The sequence below is a fragment of the Rhagoletis pomonella genome, unplaced genomic scaffold (genome assembly GCF_013731165.1).
Source record: "Rhagoletis pomonella isolate Grant_MI unplaced genomic scaffold, Rhpom_1.0 Rhpom_scaffold_00007, whole genome shotgun sequence".
Taxonomy (NCBI): domain Eukaryota; kingdom Metazoa; phylum Arthropoda; class Insecta; order Diptera; family Tephritidae; genus Rhagoletis; species Rhagoletis pomonella.
Window position 1 is genome coordinate 31,094,279 of NW_023458561.1, and position 24,604 is coordinate 31,118,882.

General features: G+C 33.8%; 2 protein-coding genes across 8 annotated transcripts in view; one reads left to right on the forward strand and one right to left on the reverse strand.

Annotated features, from left to right (window-relative positions):
• LOC118742581 (PTB domain-containing adapter protein ced-6) overlaps positions 1-2,064 on the forward strand; it is a 31,142-nt gene extending 29,078 nt beyond the window's left edge. For 4 of the 5 annotated variants that reach the window (XM_036474768.1, XM_036474767.1, XM_036474766.1 and 1 more), the window contains exon 7: positions 857-916. In XM_036474768.1, coding sequence (XP_036330661.1) covers positions 857-916 — 60 coding nt within the window. Of the gene's footprint in view, positions 1-856 lie in introns of all 5 variants that reach the window. The other variant, XM_036474764.1, reaches the window with a different exon arrangement.
• A 2,644-nt stretch (positions 2,065-4,708) lies between these two features.
• The window catches only part of LOC118742583 (pyruvate dehydrogenase (acetyl-transferring) kinase, mitochondrial), a 47,293-nt gene continuing 27,397 nt past the window's right edge, over positions 4,709-24,604 (reverse strand). For 2 of the 3 annotated variants that reach the window (XM_036474770.1, XM_036474769.1), the window contains exons 3-8: positions 17,280-17,487; positions 15,838-16,028; positions 15,410-15,759; positions 15,119-15,343; positions 13,116-13,214; positions 4,709-5,633 (exon numbers count right to left, since the gene is read on the reverse strand). In XM_036474770.1, the coding sequence (XP_036330663.1) occupies positions 5,568-5,633; positions 13,116-13,214; positions 15,119-15,343; positions 15,410-15,759; positions 15,838-16,028; positions 17,280-17,487 (1,139 nt within the window). In that variant the 3' untranslated portion in view covers positions 4,709-5,567. Of the gene's footprint in view, positions 5,634-11,218; positions 11,332-13,115; positions 13,215-15,118; positions 15,344-15,409; positions 15,760-15,837; positions 16,029-17,279; positions 17,488-24,604 lie in introns of all 3 variants that reach the window. The other variant, XR_004993384.1, reaches the window with a different exon arrangement.

Sequence of the window (24,604 nt, forward strand, 5' to 3'; positions counted from 1 at the left end):
TTGCCGAAAGAAAGCAAAAAGATTCAAATGAACATATACATATATTTTGTCATCGAATACACCTTAAATAAAAATAAAAAGTTAACTTATTTCAGAAACAGGGTATCCGTGATCGAACCAAATTTTATTAGACATTTCTTTTTGAACACTACGTAGTGAGTTCGATTTTTCAATTCAAATTGAATAGGAGAAAAAACAGCTATCCTTTCATTTCAATCGATTGGAATCGAGTTTCATTCGATAACGGATGCCATGATTCGGGCCCAGTTTAGCTTTTTTGTTGAATATATTATTCACGTGAAATACATTTTTGTTGTTTTATACAAAAATACAATTTATTTCAAGGTGAATTCTTATCAGGTGATAGCAGAAGTATAAAAACAAAAATTACACTAAAAAATCTTACGTACAATGCGAGTAGTAATTACAGCAAATACATCATTTTGACATTAAGAACCACGGAGGTGAAAACTTAGCCGCTCTTGTAACACCACCTTCTATGAATTCGCCATGTTTCATCCTATTTGAGTAAAAACTATCTGATATTGTTTCTTTTAAAAAATCTACCGACTTCTACTATTTTGTGTATAAAAAATTTACCAACATTAATTTATTCGAACTCCGTGCACTGCAGTTCCATAGGAATTAGTTCAAATTTATTTTCGAAAAGAATACCAACTTGCATTTAAATTCCTTAGCAATTTACGTTTCCAGGTTTTCACACGGTATGGATGCATTATGGAAACATATATTTTACTTAATTCTTTAAAGAAATACTAACAATATACATAATTATTGCTTTTTTTCACCCATAAATAACAATCATTAAAACGTATCTATTTTCACATCCTTCCAGAGTAAGATGTTAAGCGTCGATGACTTTACGTTGGAAAGTTTGGATCCATTGCGAAAGTAAGTTTTGAGCAGATGGACTCCGCGCATCTTCACAGCTGTGAATCTCTACAACGCAAGCGATAGGCGACAATGGCCTGACAGCGAAGAAGTTTATTTTGGTAGATGAATTAGAATTTTCAATGTCAAAGCTATTAAGTAAAGAGAAAATGTTTCATAAAACTGTAATATTTTTTTGCATCGAATATTTGTATACATAAGTATTGAATTACTAAGTACATATGTACATATAGCTGCTTCGAAATAATATGGTCTACATAGTGATACACATACACATACACACACAATAACAACAAAATTCGTACTTCCGTTCAATTCCGTTCTGTTTAGTTTCCTGTTTGTCAGTAAATTTTGTTTATGTAATTGCACTTTTGTAGCAAGTTTAAAATTCACAAAAAAAAAGTAATTTTTCGCCTTTCGTTATGTTCAACTTATTATATGACCGAATATGTATATGTATTTGTAACTAAATATTGAAAATATAAATTTTGCATGCTATGTATTATTTTATTTATTATTATGATTTTTTTTTTTATTATAAATATAAATAAATATTATATGTGTATAATCTACTGAAATCTTATTACTATACTACATATTTTTTTAAAAGCCGAAAGCGAAGTCGTTAATTATGATAATGCAAGTGTTAATGATGATAATTATGATGATGATAAGGTTGAGTTAAAAACTATAATTATATTGTTTTTGAGTAAAGTGATAGTATCTATTTTCCCCCTACCCCATAACACACACTTATACATACATACATGCAAACATACATACGTACATTTACTTGTTAATATTATTACAATTATTATTATAATGATCCTTATATCAGCAAAAATGTGTAACCTTATGTAAAATAATTAAAGAGGCATCTTCTGCAGCACGACTAGAGTTTGTCTAAATGTAAAAGTATGTTACAACAAAACAAAAAAGACACGCGCACACATACTATTTATATAATAAATAATTTTTATTGTTACGTTAATGATTCTGGAATTGAGGATGCTTAGATAGATGTGTCCGTTGATTGAGGATAATGATTATGATTACTATGATGATAATGATGCAGATGGTGATTATTATTATTGTAATTTTGTATATTGTACGTTATTTGCTAGCGAAAAATAAATAAACAACAAAAAATTATGAAACGAGTTTTTACTAGATAAGTTTTTTTTTTTTGTTCTGTATTTGCTTGTTTACTTACCTCTTGATTTATGAATAACAACGTGCGACAGTCAACTTTACACACACACACACAAAGTCAATATACTCGCGAAACCAGGGGCCAAATATATTAAAACTGCCTGTTTATTTTTAAAGGACTTAGAAATTTGAAAAGTATGATTATGCAATATAGAAAAGCAGTATGGTATCAAATTAAAGAGGAAATTCTCTAGAATTAAAGCAGATTAAATTTTTTGGTGCATATTTGGGGTCGGTATGGAAAATGTCCTTTCAAAATTTTATCCTACCAACGACTTTGGTCTGAATAGGCCATTGCTACCCAGAGAAAAAAGCACCTAATAAAATGGAACAACACTAATAAAGATAGCTCGACGGTTTATTGAAGAAGAAGATATTCCTCTTGCTTTCAGAGGGCAAATCTTTTTAATAAACCCAAAAAGAAATCTTTTCTTTCATATAAGATGGTCTAATTAAATGCTAAAAATATAAATTGATAAAAAGTCCACGCCGACATGTCCTCGATCCTTCTGCATGGCAGTTTATAGCTCTACCTATGCGTATACCAAATTTGGTAGAGATCGGTCAAGTAGTTTTTGAGATACGCGTATATCATATAAGTGGGCGGTGCCACCCCCATTTTCCTTAAAGTTTTTGCAACCCCACTTTTTTGCTAAAGTACGATTGTATTTACACACACAAACAAATTCAAGGCCGTATTTTAGAAAAGTCGCCTAACTTCGAAAATGTTTATGCGATTGCAATAAATAAGCTATCAGTTTATTTAAAAATATATTTAATTTTAGATAGTAGCACATAGTTTGAAATTGTGGAAATTATCGATGCTCAAAATTTTAAAAATTAATAAAAATATGGATTTTTGTATTTTATCCGATAAAAAATCTCAACTAGCCAACTGTGGAAATAGATTATTATATACCATTTTAAAGACCTATATATCCTCTTCTCAGATCATATTTGATCTTTGAGATCGATTCAAAACTAGTTATTCAAAAACTCACAAAATCTTCAAAACCGTATTTTCTGACCTAAATAGACAGGTCGCGACCTCTAAATAACCTTTAAAAAATCTATAAAAATGGGCAATAATATTTCTCATAAAAACGAATATAATTAGGGGATAAGGTCTTGAAATTTCCAAAAACAAAACATTTTCGATGGGCACCCTAATGTATACAAAATAATAATAAAAAACATATAAAATAAAAAACATAAGAAACAAGGTCGATTCCACAGGATTTTAACACACAACCAAAAAGTCTGCAGTCGTACTCGCTCCATTAGGCTACCAACATCTTTTGAGAAAACATGGAAAAATAAAATCTTCAATTCACTGTCTATTTTATTACAATTAAAATTAAGAAGAATTTACACATAAAATTAAGAAGAAATCTCTATGGAATTTTAATCGTTTTTTCATCGATTTTACCCCTTAGCCCAGAAACTTTGCGTAAAGACAATCTTCTTGTTTATATGTGTCATATTTTTCTCTGTGTAAGCAGAATTCTCTCTCGACGTAAAAAAAAAAAAAACACACTCTTTCAAGTCACTCATCATGCCTGCGCTGGTGTATGGCGCTGAGGCATGAAAGGATTGTGCGAAAGATTTACGGGATTTTGGGATAAAAGACCTCATTGGTAATCATCGATCCAACAATATAAAACAACAACATTGCTCGGACCAGGGCAACACGAACACGAAAGCAAAACAACATTTTATTGGGCAAATAAATTACTTAAATTAATTAAAATATCAATTATTTAGTTAAATAAAATTTCAATTTAATCGTAGATGCATCCAATTATTTATTGCTATGTATCATCGTTTGATGAGAAACTTATATAAAAATTCTAATCTAAGCTTTAATGTCGTTTTTCAAAATAAATCTTAGTCTTAAAATGTTGTCACTTTTAAATAAATAAGTACGTAAATACATTCATACTTAAAAGAAACACTGTTAACTTTAACATTTGCCGTATGTAGTAATTTTTATTTACATTTTATTTATTTTGCAAACTTCCGGAACCCTAAATACTCGTACGGCAAGCAAATTGTGCATACCCTATGGCTGTGTGATAAAAGCGCTTGATTTTTTTAGGGGGAATGTTTCGACGCTAACAATGAGTGATTTTCAAAAACTTTTGCTACTTACGTACATACTTAAAAATCCAATTTTTTCTTTGCTGATGCAATTAATGCGTGCTAAATAAGTTACGTGTGTACATATGTATGTATTAATAAAATTTAAATCTACCCTTCTTCTACTGAAGACAACTTCTCTCCAAAATAGGTTCAGGTAAACGAGTCAGCGATATATTCTTGAAGATGCTGTAAAATATTTACTTTTAAATGATGAGTAGGGCGTTTTTTGAAATCCAATAATTTAGATCCAAAATGGCGGACAAAGTTTTGAAAAAAATGATTGGATTCACTTTAAATTTCTTTGTCGATGGTTTTTGTAGACGCTGATTACGAATATGATCGTGAATTTTCCATATTCAAAATGGCGGGTAAATTTTTGAAAATTCTCATTCATGCTCTCCAAAATTTTGTCAGCTAAAAAAAAAACCGATCCATGTTGGATCTGACATATGGGATTTAAAAAAAAAAACCGCTCATCATTTAAAAGTGAACCAATTTTGGATAGAAGGTGCTTCATTTGACGAAGAAAGCGTCTTATGTCTTAACTATCTGTGAATTTTCGTTCGTCATTACACATTTTACTCTCACAATCTCCAACTTTTAATGCAGAAGTTCACTACATTTTTAAGATTTTATCTTACTACAGCAACACCTCCATGGCTCCTTTAAAAATGCATTCAATCTAATTCTAACTAAGTACATACATCGAAAAAACGCCATTCGACATCATTTGATGGAAAATGGAAATTTTCTCGTAATTATGATTTTTTTCTTATTTGTTCCTTCTTACTACTTGTTGCTAATTTTATGATATTTCTACAGTTACAGTGACGTATACATATCTATTTGTTTTTGTTTTTATTACTACTTGTTGCAAAATTTTGTTTCCGTTTTACTTTTAGTGAACGCATTTTGTTTTTCTAGTCTTTTATTAAAGTAGTTTTATTTAGCTAATTACTACTTGTTGCAAAATCTTTTTGTTCGCTTTCGAAACATCAAAGTTCTCTTATATGTACTATTTAGCACTAAGTATATTGAAATAATTTATGACCTGTGCTTTTGATAAATTGAACAATATTGTATTATTTTAGTGCCTCGCATTATAATTTTTACGAGTAATTTGCTTTTCAACCACTCCTAACAACCACACCACCTTCTTCCTTTCATTCCTCCGCTCGGCCTTTGCCATTCACCGTTGGCTCCTGAGTTTGTGATATCAAAATGTTTACTGGCTCATCTTCCTCTGCAAGCTGCTCTGGTTGCTCGGGCTGCTGATCTACAGCGCCTTTCCTTGCATCGGTCTATAACATGTCATTGTAGCGCTTGGGGGACGATGCAATCATCTGGCGTGCATTCATATCAGAACTCTGTAATTTAAAATAAATAAATATGTTTAAAAATCATATTAATAAAATAAATATCGAGCCCTAACCGCCAAAATATCGTAAGCGACATTTTTTTAAAAATTTTCTTTTTGATGCAGAAATGTATCTAGATGCTCCAGGAATATTTCTGCATCAAAAAGAAAATTTTGAAAAAAAAAATGTCGTTTACGTTATTTTGGCGGTTAGGGCTCGATATGTTATAATAAAGTAAGTTGTGTGAAATGAAGATGAAAATGAAAATACAATTTTATAGTCTCTCCGCACATAATTTAATAGATTTTTTACATAAATATTATATTCTTATCCTTAGGACTTGGAAATTAGTTTCATTTCGAAAACTTCGACCCAATTTTTCATATTAATTATTATGAAAAGTTTGTTTGGATCTGGCAACACTAATCCAATCGCGTCAAGCACACGTGCGTTTGAAAGGTGACATTTCAGGCTATAGTTTTAGTTCTGAATCCAGGAAATGCACCTCGCTCTGGTGAGCCAGTGCAAATGGTTGAGCAAGACCGGCGAACAAGCTGTCAAGAGATAGTGGAGGTACAAAATATCAACCACATGCCAGTTTGAAATCATTTAAAAAGAGCAGAGTACTCAAAGAAGCCCGATGTTTGGGTGCCAGATGAATTAACGCAAAGAAATTCGATTGATCATCAGTGAAACCCAAACGATCATGATCAAAGACCGATGACCCACCCCAAATTAGAGATAGGAGCGGGATATCGGGACCCGCGGGACCCACGGGACCTACGGTACTGATTTCAAAATAGCCGAGATGAGCGGTATCGAGAAGGTCTTTAAAAATTTTGCGGGCATAACGGGATTAAAATCCTTTCCCGACACTCCCTATAAAACTCCGCAAATTCAGAAAATCTTCATTAAAAACTTTTTATGAAATTATCACTTTTTTATGTTTTATTGACACGAAAACGAAAGCAAGGAAAAAAATTAAATAACCGGATGATGCCAGATTTTTTATTATTTAAAATTAATTTGAAAGACATGGGAGAATTCGGAAAAACGTCGGGATGGGCGGGATCGTAATTGAAATTTATGTCCCAAGCCCCACTCTACCCCAAACGACTTCAAAGCCTATCTTGACGGCAAACAAAATATTTTGAGTGTTTGGGAAGGAAATTATCTATTATGAACTGTTTTGACGTGGCGAAATGTTCTATTCTGTTGTCTGTTTACCAAAATTGCAACCAAAGATGGCCAACTTCATGACAATGTCAGGCCACTCACACATCTTTGAGGACTCGCAACAAATTGACGGCAGTAGTTGCGGGAAGTTTTAATGCAACCACTGTATTGCTCGGACCTTGCATCGTCTGATTTATATTTGTTTTTGTCGCGGCAAAACTCTCTTGATGGTAAAAATTGGCTGAAAACCACTTGGTCAAGTTATTGCTATTAAGCCAGAGCAGTAATGCGCCGATGGATTTATGAACTTATCCGAACATTTTTTTCAAAATTTATCCCAAAAATCCGATAAGACTTTTCATATGACCCTGTATTTAGCAGCAGGTTTCTTAGTATACCTCATCATTTGCTATAATCTCTAACTTTTTTATACAGTGAAACCTGGACATAACGCTCCTTGATAAAACGAAAAACCCAATATAACGAAATTTTTGCTGAGACCTCTAAAAATAACCTCGTTCAAAAATTTTCCATTCAAAATTTCTGTATACATAGATATAGCGAAGAAATGTTGAGCATGAAAACCTTCGGGATGTACTGACGGTTGGAGTCCAGTTAGCAAAGCCTCTATATAATGAAGTTATTACCCAAAAGCCTGTACATAACGGGTTCTGAATATGTTAAAGCTTAGAGGCTTGTTATGAAAATAACGAAATATTTTGCATTTTTCGTAGTATCGAGATTTCGATATTTTATAAACATAACTTATAGAAATAATGAAGCATTTTTCCAACCCCTTCAACTTCCTTATATAGAGTGCACTTATTAGGGTTTTTCGAATCGAAAAACCTTAGCGAAAAGCAATCAGCCCTATCGCCAATACCATGTGAATAAATCGTTCCCATAATTTAATAAGCAAAACAAAAAAAAAATTGGAATTAAAAATTATTCTTGTTTTGCTTTATAATTTTTGGGAATATTTGTTCAGGTGAATTTCGCGATAGGGCCAAATAAGTTTAGGCTTAAAACCACAAATATCTGTGGGAGATTATGTACCGAGTTAGCGAAAATTTTCGGATCGATATCACAACTTAGCGATATTGATAAAAATCACGTCGTAAAGTTAGGGATCCGAAAATTGTCGCTGCAGAATAGTCCCACTGGTTAAGAAATCAAAAATGATGCTAAGCTGTCGCAAGTTCTTGTCTTTCTGGCCAAACTAAATAAGAAAACAACTTCACTTCATTTTCCTTAAAACAAATTTATTACAGTCAAATTATAATAGACAACTGATTATCTGCTCAATAATGAAATGAATGGTTAATGTTTTTTCTAGCTCAGCCATTCAAGGTCCCAACTAATTTCTGTGGTCATAAGCAATAATCGCCTAATTCGAAAAACCTGAATTCGAGACAAAACGTTTTGGATTGTAATTTTAGCCTTATGGGGAAACAAAAATATATTTTCGTCCAAAACTTTTTAAATAGCCTAGCTGGCGCGATGGGGATTTCACACACGCATGGAATAGTAGTTGCAGAATACGATAGCGTATATAACTTAATGCTTTTTTAAGTCGACTTAGGTGGTTATTGCTTATGACAACAGATTTATGCCCAAACGTTAGTATTCATACGTGGTAGTCAAACTCCAAGAGCATTTTGCTCCATTATACAGCAATTCTTTTTTACAGTGGGTTAAATCCTTTTCGGTGCTGTGGCTGTGTGGTTAGAGATGCGTACTACCACATTGTGGAACTTGGGTTCCATCCCTGGTACGAGCAACATCTAAATTACAAAGGTTTTTCTAAGATCGGTCGCTTTTCGGCAGACAATGGCAAACCTCCGAGAATGTTTGCTACTTAATATTTTTAACCCTCTAACCGCCATTTTCCAAAGGAAAGCTTAAAGTACCAGTTCTGGTTGAATAAACAAATTTTTGGTAAATTTTACAAGAGGTCTCCTAATCCAAATTATTTTTAACCAAAAATTAGCTGTTCCCATCTTTAGAAAAAAAAAAACATGGACTACCCATTTTTCAATATGGCGGCGATTCCACAACCCCTATGGTCCCGCAAATCAGGTTTGCAACTAGCCTTAGAATATTCAATAGAAAATGGCCACCATGTATGTATGTATAAAATCATCGCCTCCGAATATGTCGGAGCGGCCCCAGTAAAGCTTCCTCTCTTTCTGAAGTAAGTATTTATGTGAAGACGAGCAACTGTACCAGCATATCCAGAAAGGCAACTACATTTCGCCTTTTTCGGAAAAAGAAAACAGAGATAGAAATAGAAATAGAAAAAAATATGCTAGTATTTTAAAGGATGGCGAACCCGAAACCCTTGTTGAAAACAGCGGCATTGATGTTCAAGAGAAGTGTACATACAACCAGGTCAATGTTGGCAATTATAAATAGTTTCGGAAAGTAGAGAACTTCGTCCTATCTTGAAATCAGCATTAACAACGATAATATGGTCAGCCTTGAAATTCTACAGCCTTTCTAAGTTCACTGGCGTCTTACAAATATTACATCCTATAAGTCGCTTATCATGCTCATACTGATATATGGCGCAGATGATGGACAATGGCATAATTCAGTGATACGGCTTTTGGAGTATTCGAGAAAGATTCAGCGGAAGATTTACGGGACTTGGGAAAAACCAAGTGGAGAAGGACTTGGTTTCGCTGGGCATTTCCAATTGCGAGTAAGTTGGCACAGACGAGAAACGACGTCCGTGCGTGGACTCGGGCAAACTCGGTTAGTCGTTTACGGCGCCAAAGAAGAATACGAATTTTCATTAAATTTAAGTAATTTACGCTCTAGTGTGAATATATGTACTTAGTTTTAGGGGATTATGCTCAACCACATTACCTTTCTTTACGGATTGTTAGTTCTTTTTGATCAAAACTCTAAGTTTTTAACCATTTAACTGATGCAAAACTAAGTTTGTAAGTCCTTCTTTAGGATGTCCCAATGATAAAAAGAGGATTACAATTTTTTGTTTTAATTTGGTTTTTGATAATAAAAATAGATTGGCGCTTACACATATGTATGTTGGTGTTTGGCCGAGCTTCTCCTCCGATTTGTGGATTTGTGAGAGAAATTGTTCTTATACCAATTAAGACCATATTGAAAACGATTGGATATACATACTTAAAATAAACATCATGGCGCACCACTTTTATTTTTGTATAAGAACAAAATAAAGACATTCACGGAAATTTTAAAATTAATACAAAAAATTTAGGTGTTGTTGTTGTTGGAGCAGCATACAAATTCCCCAAAGAGTTTTTGGGGAGTGTTGCTGGAGTGACAGTCCTTGGTCGGATATAAATCTGGGTCGTTCCGGTTACGTAGACCCGACTGTCGTGGGAACGAAAAATTTAGGTGTCGCTACCAGGGTTTGAAAAAAATGTATCTTTTTAAATCGCTAAAGTTCGAGGAAATTTTTATCAGTCAACTTTTTTTTTAATTTTCGTGTTTTTTTTTCAACGATTACATTTTTTCAAACGCGAATAGATGTCCCTGATGTTGTTGTTGTTGTTGTAGCAGCATACAAATTCCCCAAAGACTTTTTGGGGAGTGTTGCTGGAGTGACAGTCCTTGGCCAGATATAAATCTGGGTCGTTCCGGTTACGTAGACCCGACTGTCACGGGAACGAGATGTCCCTGATCGGCCGCTGTGGTGTAGTGGTAAGCAGTGCGCGCTTCCACTCCGCAGCACCTGGGTTCAAACCCTGGTCAAAGCAACATCGGAAAAATATAGAAAAAAGCTTTTTTCTTAACAGCGGTCGTCCCTCGGCAGGCAATGGCAGTGTATTTCTGCCATGAAAAATAGCTTCTCATAAACATACAATCGCCGTTCGGAGTCGGCATAAAACTGTAGGTCCCTCCGCTTTGTGTGCCAACATCAAGGGGCACGCCACAAATCGGAGGAGAAGCTCGGCCAAACACTAACATATGTGTAAGCGCCAATCTATTATTATTATTATTATTATTAATAGATGTCCCTAAACAATTGTGTTTAATTTCGAAAGTTTCGTGGATGTCCTCATTTTGACGTACAACAAAATTGTATGCGTGCCCCATTCAAAATTTAGATGATGATATTTTAAGGACCACCCCTATATCTTACATATTTTACTAAGTAATGGAGCGCAAAAAATTTTTCCTTAGTATGATACTTTAGGCATTAGATGTAGATTGTAGATCCTTTTTTAATTTGATTTAACCAAATTCTCGCAAAAATGTTCACGTCAATCAAAGCTGAGCTTCAATGCTATATTATATTAAAACACTTTTTTGCCATCTTACATCTTATCACAGATAAATTAAATAAAAAAATTTGCATTTCTATAGTTAAAAAAGCATGTAATCGAAATGAAATGAGTGTGTGAATGTTTTAAAATTCCTTTTACCAAAAATAAAAACCAATTTAAATGAATCAAGCATTTCTCTGGATTAAAAACATACGCTAATCAGTTTTGGATTTGAAGAAACTATATATATAACGCCAACGGTTGGAAAAATTCTGAAATATATAATATAAAAAAAAATGTGTGAATAAAAGTATAAATTTTTTCAAGCTGAATTTTACACAAAGCACAAGCGATAAAGGGAAATGAAAAAAAAACGCTAAATGAAGGAGGAATTTGAGAAAGAGCAACAAATGGTACCGAAATAAGATTACCTGCGATTGAAAATAAATCGAAAAAAGCGTCACAAATATAATATACAGCACAAAACAACTTACATATGTACATAACAACTTAAAAGAAATAAACAGTAAATAATTTCGAATTTGTATTTTATTTTATTCTTATTTTTTATCAATCACTTACATCTGTTAATAGATACTTCTACGTACGTATGCATGCTTGTGTGTATTTGGTAAATAAATAGTAAAAGTGTAAATAACAAAAAAAAAGTAAATTTCGCTTAAATAAACATTCAAAAAAGGATTCTTAATTAGTTGTAGAATATTTAATTAAAAAGTAAACAATTTTTGGCTTATTGGAATAATTTTCATTTGTAAATTTACATTAAATTTCTTTTTTTATGCTTATAGTTTAACGCTTGTGACTCAAAAATATGCCAAAAACTTACATTAGCTACGATTTGGAAAATGCATATAAGCGAAGTACTAAAGTATTTTTTAAGCTTTTCATTACTGTGAATATGCGTACAAAAACATACATACATACTTAAGAACACTACATATTTAATCTACAATTGTTGTGCGATTTAATTTCAATAGCATCAGCACTACAATTATTAGTGCATATGTATATGTACATACTAGTATTGTATGTTCATATGTATAAACGCTCCACATCCATAAAGTATATCGACTCGAAATAGAAGCATCGTCAATTTAGTATGTTTTGAACATGAGAATGCCACGTCATGTCTGCGCTGATAATGAACCTCTGAATGTCTGGCTTTAAATGCTCAATCATCCGTTCAGTTGGCAAAGATGTGTGTATATGTAAATGTAGTATGTATGCATTTGTCCTTGCCTTAAGCGTAATTCCAAGCTCAGCGATTGAAATTAAAGAAACTAATTGCATAATTAAGAAGCTTTAAAGTTGCCCTTATAGCGTCAGTTTTTATGTTAACAGCCTATACGTTTTTGCTTTAAATTTAAAAAAAATGTTGGAATGTAAGCCTAATTTAAATTCTTTTCCGTTTTAACAGTCTGAGCCATGCTTATAAATAGTAGAAAAAACCGATGCAGACAACTAGGCACGTCTATTACTTACAAATGTATTTAACAAAATTTTACATTTACATTTATTTACTCACATTTCAATGTAGGCTTTCTACAAACGCTTAGTACATGCAAATGCAACTAGTAATTAAACATAAACGATAATTGTTAATTAAAGACACATTTTACTTATAATTTTCGAACTGTGTTATATGTATGTTTGTATTGTAGTATTTTAATGCAACGCATCAGTATTTTGTATAGTTTGTATTTTTGTAGAGCTATGTGTATGCAGTATATGCAACAAAAAATGTATGTCAATAATTTTAAAAATTACACAAATTTCATATTTATCAACTTCTGCACTTTAGTCCCCAATGCACTAAAAATATTGTATGTTTCATATACTTTTGTTTAGATTGGGAGCAGCTCGAATACGGATATTCTCTCTTGCAAATAAAGGAAACACAGCTTATTTAAACAAAGCAAAAAATGTTTTGGGGGATGAGTAAGTGGTTGTTTCTTATACACTCCACATATCACAAATTAATTCATTACGCAGCAAGTGCATCCAATTCATTCGGTTTCTTTTTTGGATGTTTTACCTGATTCGACCAATCGCCAGTTGGTACTGTGGCGCGATAAAATTTGGAGCTCGTTTTGTTGAAAATCGGCAACAGTTCGTTGGCTTCATCCGAAATTGCCTGAAAAATGAAAAGTAGAGAGAGATTAGGTGAGGGATACCATTTATATGTATATATAGGTGTGCACATTAGGGTGGTCCTTAAATGTAGGAAATAAATTTTCACATCAGATTTCTTAAGCCTGAACCCCTACGTCTGTGCTATTATAGTCGAAGATATCACATATAAATTTTGGTTCCAATTGGAGAAGGTTAAGGCGAGTCGCACAGGGGGCAAAGTTCAGATTCCTCTATGGAAATTCCCGAAATCGATACTGCCATAGTCGAAAATATCACATACAGGGGTCAAAGTTTAGATTACCCTATGAAGACGTGTTAATCGACTCCAATCGAATCCAAAATATATACGTGATACCTTCGACTGTGATAGTATCGATTTTGGTTATTAGATGAAAAAAAAAATAATTTTAATTTTTTTAGTGTCCATTGAGGAATCAGTACTGCCCTCTGTGCGACACGCCTTAACCGTCTCCAATCGGGACCAAAATTTATATGTGACATCTGTAGCCGTGGTATTAACGATTGATTTATTTTAAGGACCATAAAAATATGTGTAATAGTAATGCTTTATATTTTTAAATCTAGGTTGTACTAAAGCGCCTACATAAAAAATAGAGCATATAAGTTGTAAATAAATTATAACTGATAGAAATTATCAATCAAAGATGTGGGTTTGGAACCCACTTGTCAGATAAGCGGAACACTCGTTAAGTCACTAGAATTTATCTAATAAGACGCAATTAGAATGGCTGCCTTGCAAAGACTTTATACGGTAGAAGCTATTTAGAGAGGATGAGGAGGAAAACATCCCAGCAAAACGAAAGACAAGCATTTCAAGCGTTCCCAAGACAGTCGTTTCTACTTAGCCGGAACGACCCAGATTTATATCTGGCCAAGGACTGTCACTCCAGCAACACTCCCCAAAAAGTCTTTGGGGAATTTGTATGCTGCTACAACAACAACAAGCATTTCAAGATATGTATTTCTTTAATGTTCTGGATGACCTCAAATCAACAGATTTGGTAACTTATCAACATGTTTACTGAGTACTAAGTGGTTGTTAGGGGAAAGTCTTAACTGAAAACCGGGTGCGGTATCACAAAGTGCCCTGAGTCTGATTCCCATCAATAGATCAGCCTAACTAAACCTAACCTAAAAAAAAAAACACGCTGAGCAGTTGCTTGTTTGCGACACTCAATGAATTCAACTTGTACCGGTAACCAACAAATATGTAGGTACTTCCACTGGGTGTTGCTGTTGCTCATGGTCAACACCGTGGTGGCGTCAATTTCTAAAGTTCTAATGGCACGCGATTCGTAGTAACTAGTGTCGAAGACGAAAGTAGGCTGCTGAACGTGACACCATTTCTTTTTTTGGTGGTTTATGATGGGAATTTGTATGGCATTGATATAGATGTTTCGCTCGAGCCCTACTTTCCTCATCCCGGTGGTGAATAAGGTGACCTCTGATTTCGCGGCGGTATTTTAGAAATTCTCTGCAGTGTAAGATCGGTGAAGGTGCCCACTTTAAAATAAATCTGGGTTCTCCCGGCTTCATAGATCTCACTGACGTCGAACGTACAGCGTATTCGCAAGGTTTGGTTGGGAAAAATATGGAACGACGGTTTACAAGCATTTCTTTAAGGAAAAATCTGATAGCTCAACCTAACTTGTTCTCAACGGTCGTTTTCAGTGATTGGATTGAAAGGTAGTACAATTTTTAATAAACCTGAGTAACAGTTGCTAAGCAATTTAACTTTATAAAATAATATCTAATGCACGAAATGCATTTATCAAAAAATATTACTATTTCTACAATTTATGTAATTTTGAGCATGCAAAAATAGTTTTACGTTCGCCATGCGATTTTTTACTTTCTAAAATTGCTTTTAATTATAATTTTTACCTTCATGTAAATAATTGCATCGGTTCCGTAACCCTCACACGATAACAACACGATATCACCGTGGAAGTAACGCGCATATAAACGTGAAATGGGCAAACCATAACCGTAGCCGGCCAACGGAACTGTATGGAGATCAGATTTTGTAGGTTGTGGTGCTGTGCTGTACATATACTTGAACAGCTGATCGGTTTGGGAGCGTGGAATGCCGCCACCTTGGTCAGAGATCTAAAATAGTGAACAAAATCATTCAAAAAAATGTGTATGTGGGCAAAATATCAATATGCTATATACCTTTACGCATATATCCTCTTTGCCCTCCGCTATCAGCACCTTAATAGGCGGGAGCCTTTCACATTTATCTTGATCATTATTCTCAACAACGGCACGCATCGAATTCTTGAATAACTCGAAAAGCATATGGTATAAATGCGAGGGCACATAAACAGTACGTATGGGATTAAGTGCTTTTCCGTGCTGATTATGTTCCGTTATTTCCAGCTCCGGACTAATCAGATAGTATTGATCGCAGAGGAAACGTGCATTTTCATAGGCATCCTTCACTACTGAAGAGATCTGGCAGGCAGGATCTAAACAACCGATATGACGACCCTGGTCATTTGTAAACTGGCCAAATAGTATAGCTGTGGGTATAAAAAAAAAAAATATTAATGAAATTTATATCCAGTGTTAAGGAGCTAATTTGCCACTAATGCACTTACTATGCTGATTGATTAACATGCGTATACTGATGCGTGACATATACAAACGATCGAGAAAGTATTGTATTGATGATTCCATGCCAGAATCGACGTTGCTGCCTTGATGCTCTTTCATTTCGATGACACCCTGCGCCATGGTTTGCACCACATCGCTATGACGATTGCGTATGTGTACCAAAGTGCTGCAGAACCTAAAATAGAATAGTTAATGGATTTAATGAAGCAATATATTTTTTTTTTTTTTCAATTTGCATAGCTAAATGCATGCGCAAATGTATTAAGTACATACATTACGTCTCAAAATTATAAGCGCAGCACAAGGTGACAACTTTTAAAAATTTGCTTGTTTTCTAATTATTTTAGTTTTTAGTGTATTCATTAACAAAAATCCAACGCATAAATCCAACGTTTGGTAAAAATTTCGAGCGTTTTAATTTGATTTCGTAGAAAGATTTTGAGGATGCAGTTTTGTAGCCAGCTTGTTTGCTGGCGGTGTTGTGCATATTCTTCCAAGCAAAGTACGCTCGACGATTTTTTATATGGAAGAAAATGAGCAACAGTCTCACAAAAACCAACGGTAAGCCACCTTATTACACTAGTATTGATTTGTTTTTATAATACTCTGCACATTTATACGGTTTTTGTTGAAGAAAAACTAAATTTTGATAAAGCAATAACTAAACTGTGATAACAAAAAAATATATTATTAAAACTTGTCCATATGTAGTGCGCTTATAATTTTGTCACGGGGTGTATATCACAAATACGCTCATTAATAAATAATTAACGCTCGTGAAAGCTATACAAAGGCCTATAAAAGATTTAATACGCTCTCTATAATTAATTTAGCATTGCGTACTCAATACAAGCTTTTCGAACTCTTCATACATATCTATGTATGCAGATATGTATGTACATTAAACCGTACCAGAAAAAACGTAAAGAATTTTTAAAGGAAATTTCGACAAAAAAAACTCACAAAACTTTTACTAAGGAAGTATTTCGATTATTCCAATAGAACTATTTAAAATATATACGGATATATATATTTTCGAATGTAGGCGCCACCGCAAAATATAAAATAGCGGCCCCTAGGTTCGGTAAAAAAATGAAAATTTTTTCGAAATTGTCTTGCAAAACAAATTTCATCTCAGGGATGTACGGCGTATTTTTTTTATTGGCTTGTGGGGTAGTACGGTCTAATGTACGTATGTACGTATGTATGTATATGAGTTAGTCATCAAACTTGCTAAAATCTAAAAACCTTGCAGTTTACTGTGACTTTGGGGGCAAATCGGCACATACAAAGTTTCACTGCCTCCTGCACTTAGCGCGTTAAGGTAAATTAGCACACACAAAACAAAAAAAAAAAAAGTACATATGTATGTATGTATGTGCAAAACATGTTACACATTTCTTAACTAGTTGCAGTATGTACTTACTTTTCTAAATTGCTATGTGTCGGATCGGCCTTTTCGAATTCGAGTACCTCCTCGAAACTTTGCACATACCAGGAGCTCACCTGGCTAACGGAACGTGTATTCAGCAAATTATCGGGCAGCAGTGCGATTTCCTTCATGATATTCGCCAAACGTACGGGCAGTTCTTTACGCAGGAATATGTAGGATTTTTTCTCGCATGCATTTTGGCCTGTAAAAAAATTGAATTCATTTTGTAATGTACATAAATATGTAGATTAATAGCTTAAGTAATTAATAATTTTATTAAATGTGATAACTAAGATATTTTTTTCTTAATCCTACTCAATGCGTACTTAGACCAGCCCCATCTCATGGTAAAAGGAGGGTAGACGCCTCAAGCCCTCGAAGGCGCAAGAGGCATGGGACGCTTGATTAAGATAAGAGAAAGGAATATCTGTGTAGCGGGCCACTTACATAACTTGAATTTGAAATTTATGTTGCAGGATTTCTATGCGATTTCTATGCAAGCAATGATGAGATCATAGACTACAATCTACCTGATGACTCGAAGATTTGCGAAAGAACCGAAGAGCTGCAGTTTTAACTTCGTATATTTTGCCGATAATTACAATAGTGGTATTCACCAAATCGAGCAAGTGGCCTGGCGCTCTAGCGAAAGAGCAGATGAGCTCAAGCAACTTGTTTGCCAGACTGCCGGCCACTTGCTCACTTTGGTGAATACCACTAATGTCTTCTAAGTAAAGATGCATACAGTGAGCGTCAAAAACAAATATATCCTGACGTGTTCACGATTTTATATTTTCCATACCAAGAATCAATTTTTTTAATTTTATACAGAACTCGCAAAAATGTAAGAAATTTCAGTTTTTCAATTCGATTTCATGGAAAATTTTTGAGTAAGCACTTTTGTAACCCATTGAAATTTGCCGTTGATTTTTCAGATTTTTTATGCCGAAAAAAAATTGTGTTGTATGGAAGAAAATGCGCAACACCCTCGCCACAAAAAATCTCAAAAATTAACTGTAATTTTTAGCGACTTCAAACTTGCACTTTATTATACCAAAATTTAATGGGCTAACTAGCCGCTTACTCAAAATTTGTCGGTGAAAATTTCTTGCATTTTTCCGAAGTCTGGATGAAATTCAAAAAATTTATTCTTGCGGTTTTTACTATTAATATTTTTATAAAAAAAAAAAATAAATAAATAAAATTGATATGGAAAATATAAATAAATAAAATCCTCAGAACGTCAGCACATACTTATTTTTGAGGCTCACTGTATATGTTTGCCAGTAAAATAACTTGAAGGTCATTTTAAACGCCTGATTGCATTAAAAATAACCTTGACCCCAAAGCCTATAATGAAAAGAAAATTTTGGATTATTTTTCTTAAAAAAAAATTAAAATGTGTTCGGTACTTGCGGCCATGGAAATGGATTCCTTGACACAAGAACAGCAAAAGCCTTGTGTTTAAAACTTTTTAACAAGTAATTTTTAAGCAAAAAAAAAAACAAAACCATACAAAAAGATCGGACCTAAACCATTAGCATGGGACCACCTTTCATTTAAAAAAAAGAATTATAGAGATCGGTTAACGTGGTTGAAAGTAATGCGGTGACATGCATAAAAAATAAATAAAATATTCCGACGAATTGATAATCTCCTCCTTTTTTTAAGTCGGATAAAAAGCTCATTGCATACTATTTTCCGTTCAAAAACAAGAAAAAAATCAAAAGCTAAAATTTTTAATGGCCATTTCAAACGTCAAGATAATTTTTTTATTCCACAAGACAATTTTTACTCAATTCTCCATCTCAAAGGCTTTTCAAATAACGTTACATTTATTCCGATATCTGCTCTCGTTCTCGTTTTTTTTTTTTTTTTTTTTCTAAATTTTCGCATTCCAAAAATTTTTTGTTAATTTTGTATTAAAATATGGCTTATATTTTAGCAAACCTCATTTAAATCCAAGAACTAAACTGTGTCCGAAAATTTAGAAAAATATGCAAAATATATCAGTTTTTAATAAGAACTTCTAAAAAACTTTAAAAGTTATGCAGTTTTATAGCCCATGAAATTTTAGTATAATAATGTGCAAATTTCAAATGTCTAAAAATTCGCGTTGATTTTTGAGAATTTTTTTGCTGACTGTTCTACGCATTTTTTTCTCACACATAAATAATTCAAAAAAAATCTTAAAAATCATCGCGAATTTTCAGACATTTGAATTTTGCACATTATTATACTAAAATTTTATGGGCTATAAAGCTGCATACCTGATTTTTTTTTTTTTTAATTCTTATTCAAAAGTTTGCGATATTGCTGAAACTTTGCAGATTTTTCTTAATTTAATTTGCATAGTTTCATTCTTGGATTTAAATGGGGTTTGCTAAAATATAACCCATATTTTAATACAAAATCAACAAAACATTTTAGCATGTAAAACAATGCGAATATTAACAAAAACAACCGGTATTATATAGTTACTTTTATTATACTTGTTTTGTTTTCAATTGTGCGAGTACAACAACGAATCAGATATGACATTATATACATACAAAAGAACATACATATGTTTTGAGGCCTATGCGGCTTCCAAGAACCTCCAAATCAGTTTTAAGCGAAAATAATTGTATTTTAAGGCACACACTTTTTAGCAACCTTTTTTGGCGTATGGACTTTGAACCGCGATTCATTAGTATTTCTTTCAAGTCAACAATGAAGTCAACAACCGGTTACGGCAGCCGCCAAAAAAAAAATAAAATTATGAAAAAAATTAAAAATTCAGCAAAACAAGATTTACATATTATGCATAAAAAAAAAACAAGCTTATAAAACGTATGAGTAATGAAAAGAAATTATAAAACAATACTAAGTTTGTGTGAATGTAAATAAAGACATATGTTTGTGGATAGCATTTGTGTGCCATGATAAACAAGTCACTTTAATTGCTTGAAAGCATACAAGCCCACAAACATATGTGACTATGTGTGTATGTACATATTTACTTATTTTTTCCATGCAATAAAACTCAATGATATACTCTTTGATATGCGAGTTATAAAAAACACTTTTTTTTATTTATGGTCCACGCTGTTATGATAGCAACAAATACTTGAAATAAAGTAAGTCAAGTGGCCGGCAAAATTATGTAAGTACTCTTAGAGTTCCACATAGAAACAGAAAAATCGTTTTTTGAACTTTAACGGATAAGAGTTGTTGACAAAATTCAATACCAAGGGTTTCTGTTGTACAGCAACTGCATGAGATATTCACTTTCTACTTGCTACTCGTAAAATGTACTATCCTACGCAGCACGAAATCAATTAAGTTCCACACGTAATTAGATAATGAAGACATCGGGCACAGTGGTACAATATGGGGAAAACGTGGCCAAAAAATTGTCAGCAAAATTTAGTTGATGTAATTGTGTGCTGACTTATTTGATCTCTATTGAGAGCGCAGACTTGTAGACGAAAGGCAGGAGAGAGAGGGGTTGGAGAGAGATACGAGGGTTGCTACTTAGATAAGTGTTGAGATATGTCAATGCTAATGTGGATATGCCAAATCTGACAAAATCGTCACAAAGTTTGACATTTTTAATGGTAAGTGCTATTTGTTTTTTTACAGTTACTCAAAACTTTCTTCTTGGCCAAAAAATGGAATTAAATCGTAAACATTTTAGAACGATAATTTTCGATGACTTTCAACGTGGATTAAACTAATAGGTTTTTCGAATTCAGTCGTAGGCGCACTTCACTATAAGACAAATTTCGTGAAGGTCGTCCAAATCCAATATTGCAGGAACATTTGTCCAACAAAAATATTAAGGGTCATTCAATAGCAGTCAAATCCAACAAAAGTTCTTAGCCCACGAAGCACCTCGGAGCAAATTATCGCCTGTTTTTCGCAATAACTGAACATGTCGCCACCGTTAAACCAGAGCAACGTACAACCGTCTATTCTGAACGGTGCACCAGCATTTGTTTGGCAGAAGTGTTTGAAAAAATAATGGAAACCAATCGCAGCAGACGAACCATTCTCTACCATGACAATGCAATTTCTCACACATTAGCTTAGTACAACAATATATGTTCTTGGTGTATGTGAAATAAAAGTTTGTTAAATATCTGCGCGTAAGAAAAATAATGTATTTTTTTAACACATTCTTCTGACCAACCCTCGTATTTTCCAAAACAAAACAACGATAAACCACCAAAACCGTTGCATCATAAAATAATCAAGTTTATTGTGCGGCAAACTAGTGCGAGAATATCCACGAAGAAATTAAATCACTGAACGAGAGTGCGAGCATGAGAGAGAGAGAGTATGTACGTCCTCACAGTCTACCGGCGTTTGACGTAGTCAAGTTTAGGACGACTACTGATAATGCGCTCGGAGGCCGAGTCAGTCCGCCAAAAGGAAATAAGTAACATAATAACAAAACGAATAAAATATAGCATGAAATGGATGAATAAAAACAATAACAAGAATGAGCTCACCACCAACGCAGAAACCAAAAAAAGAAAGATAGAAAACAGCCAACAATTTGCGCGTTCAACAAAAAAAAACTTGTTTGTTTATTTGTGTTTTCTTTAAAATTAATTTATGTGTGGTAAAAATAACAAAAAAATCATGGTAATGCTAGAAAACAATCGCTGCTATTTTTCTTTTTCTATAAATCATATGTTCGTCGGCGAACAAGCCCCCCAACTAACAATACCAAAGGACAGCACACAAATGTACTTATTTGTTAATTTATTATTTTTCTATGTTTACTCTTTGCTATTTATTGGCATAGGTGTGAGCTGGTTATTGAGTGTTTGTTAAGCTGATGGCTTATTTTTTTTTTTTTCAAAGTGGACTTGCACTTTGCCTTCGTTGATAGAAATCGCAGACACCTTAACGCTTGTGCACTTTTTGCACTTTTTGTTTGCAAACAAATACTAGCAGATACAGTAAGTTAATGCATTTTGCGAGGTAAAAAAAATGTATATAAATTTTTACGAGGCTTATAAACTAAATGACGTTGTTGAAACTGAAAATATTACATAAGATTTATTTAAAAAAAAAAGTACGGCAATTTCATTGACCTACATCTAACCTTCGTTTGAAAATTCCGCGTGACTTACTAACAAAAAATAAAATAAAATATTAATAAAAATACGCTACTATTTAAATAATTTCAATTTAATGGATGGAAAAGAACTACATAGCTTATTTAAAGAGTCTGTCTGTTGTGCCCAAATGATAGCTCTAAAATCTGATTGAAATTCCAAAAATATACAAAATAAAATAAGTGGATCATTAATATTCTTCCATTGGTTAGACAAGATCTGTTTGCTTCTATCACTAATCAAGTGGTTATGCAATATGTTTTTGGTTTATTCGAAAATCAAATGCTTAGTGAGAGTTCGGAGATCGCCTCTGCCTGAATTGAGGGGCTTGTCAGATTTCTCATTTGATAATGGTAAAAACTGCTTAGCTTAACTAAGCCCTCAATATTCAATCATGCACGATTAAATTTTATAACTGCCGACGGTTCAAAACAATGTAATGGCGTGGGAAATTATTACCCCACTGCGAACACTTTTGCTTAGTATTTTGCCGAGCTTCTCCTTCAATTTGTGGGCTGCGTCTTGATGTTATTACACAAATGAAGGGACCCACAGCTTTACGCCGCCGCCTCCGAACAGCAAATGGATTTTAGAAGAAGAAATACACTCGAGAGGTTTGCCCTTGCCTGCCGAAGGACGAAAACTGTTGCTTTAAACAGGGATCGAACCTTGGTTCTTCGAAGTACACATCTCTAACCACTCGACTTTTTGAATTAGTAGATTTGACCCAAAAACAAGGAACAAAACGACCCGCACGGGTGAGAATTAATGGTAAATATAAGTACATAGTTTTATACGAGATTTTTCAAATAGTTTAGATCAACCTGAGACCAAATTAGGTAAACTTAACTACTATGCAAAAAATATTGTGGTGTTAAGGAGAGAAATAGCAGGTGGTCCAATATTCGGTTCAATGTAGAATAACAATATGAACCACGGTGGTCCTTAAAATACCAACATCATGGGGAGCTCCTTCATTTTTTCTACGTATACTCAGAGAGGTTATGTATCAGTCTTCAAGTCAAAATTTTTGTCGAATTTTTGCGATTAAAAAAATGTTTTCAAACTCTGGTAGCGACTCCCAAAAATTTGTTCAATCTTTTGAAATGTTCATGAATGTCTTTATTTTGTAATTAGAACAAGATAAAGGGGTGCCACATGCAAAATTTAGATGTTGATATTTTAAGGACCATCCTAATGGGTAACAAATGAAAGAGAAAAATCTTTGAAATTGAGAAAAATTCGGTTTTTCGGCGAACAATGCCTAATAGGTATTGAAAACGTCCTTTTAAATTTTATCATTGAAGGTCCTTGAAAATTTAAAATAGTTATTTCTAAAAAAAAACACGTATTTAGGACTAATATGTCTGTCACGTCTTGGAATTTTGGCCTTCTAACCTTATAATTTTAAAATAAAAAGTTAAATAAAAGGGAGAAAGTAGAGAATTTCGTTTACTTGGGAACCAGCATTAACACCGATAATAATGTCAGCATTGAAATCCAACGTAGAATCACACTTGCCAACAAGTGCTACTTTGGACTGAGTAGGCAATTCAGGAGTAAAGTCCTCTCTCGACGTACGAAAACCGCGCTCTATAAGTCACTCATGATGCCCGTGCTGGTATATGGCGCAGAAGCATGGACAATGACAACATCCGATGAGGCGGCTCTTGGAGTGTTTGAGAGAAAGATTTTGCGGAAGATTTACGGGCCTTTACACGTTGGCGACGGCGAGTACCGCAGACGATGAAACGATGAGCGGTATGAGCTTTACAACGATATGGACATAGTGCAGCAAATTAAAATACAGCGGCTCCGCTGGCTTGGTCATGTCGTTCGAATGGACACCGACGCTCCAGCTCTGAAAGTATTCAACTCGGAACCCGCTGGTGGTAGCAGAGGAAGAGGGAGGCCCCCACTGCGATGGAAAGATCAGGTGGAGAAGGACTTGGCTTCACTTGGCGTTTAAAATTGGCGTCAGTTGGCACAGAGGAGAAACGACTGGGGCGTGCTTTGCTGAACTCGGCCAAAATCGCTTAGGCGGTTACAGCGCCAAAAAAGAAGAAGAAGAAGAAAAGGGATTTTTTAATACATATTTGTCCTTGTGAATCAAAACAAAAATTGTTTTTTTATGTCTACAGAATTTTCCTTTTCATTTTGTTTTAATTAATCATAACATTGAAATTTCGAAGTCCTTTAAAAAAAAAA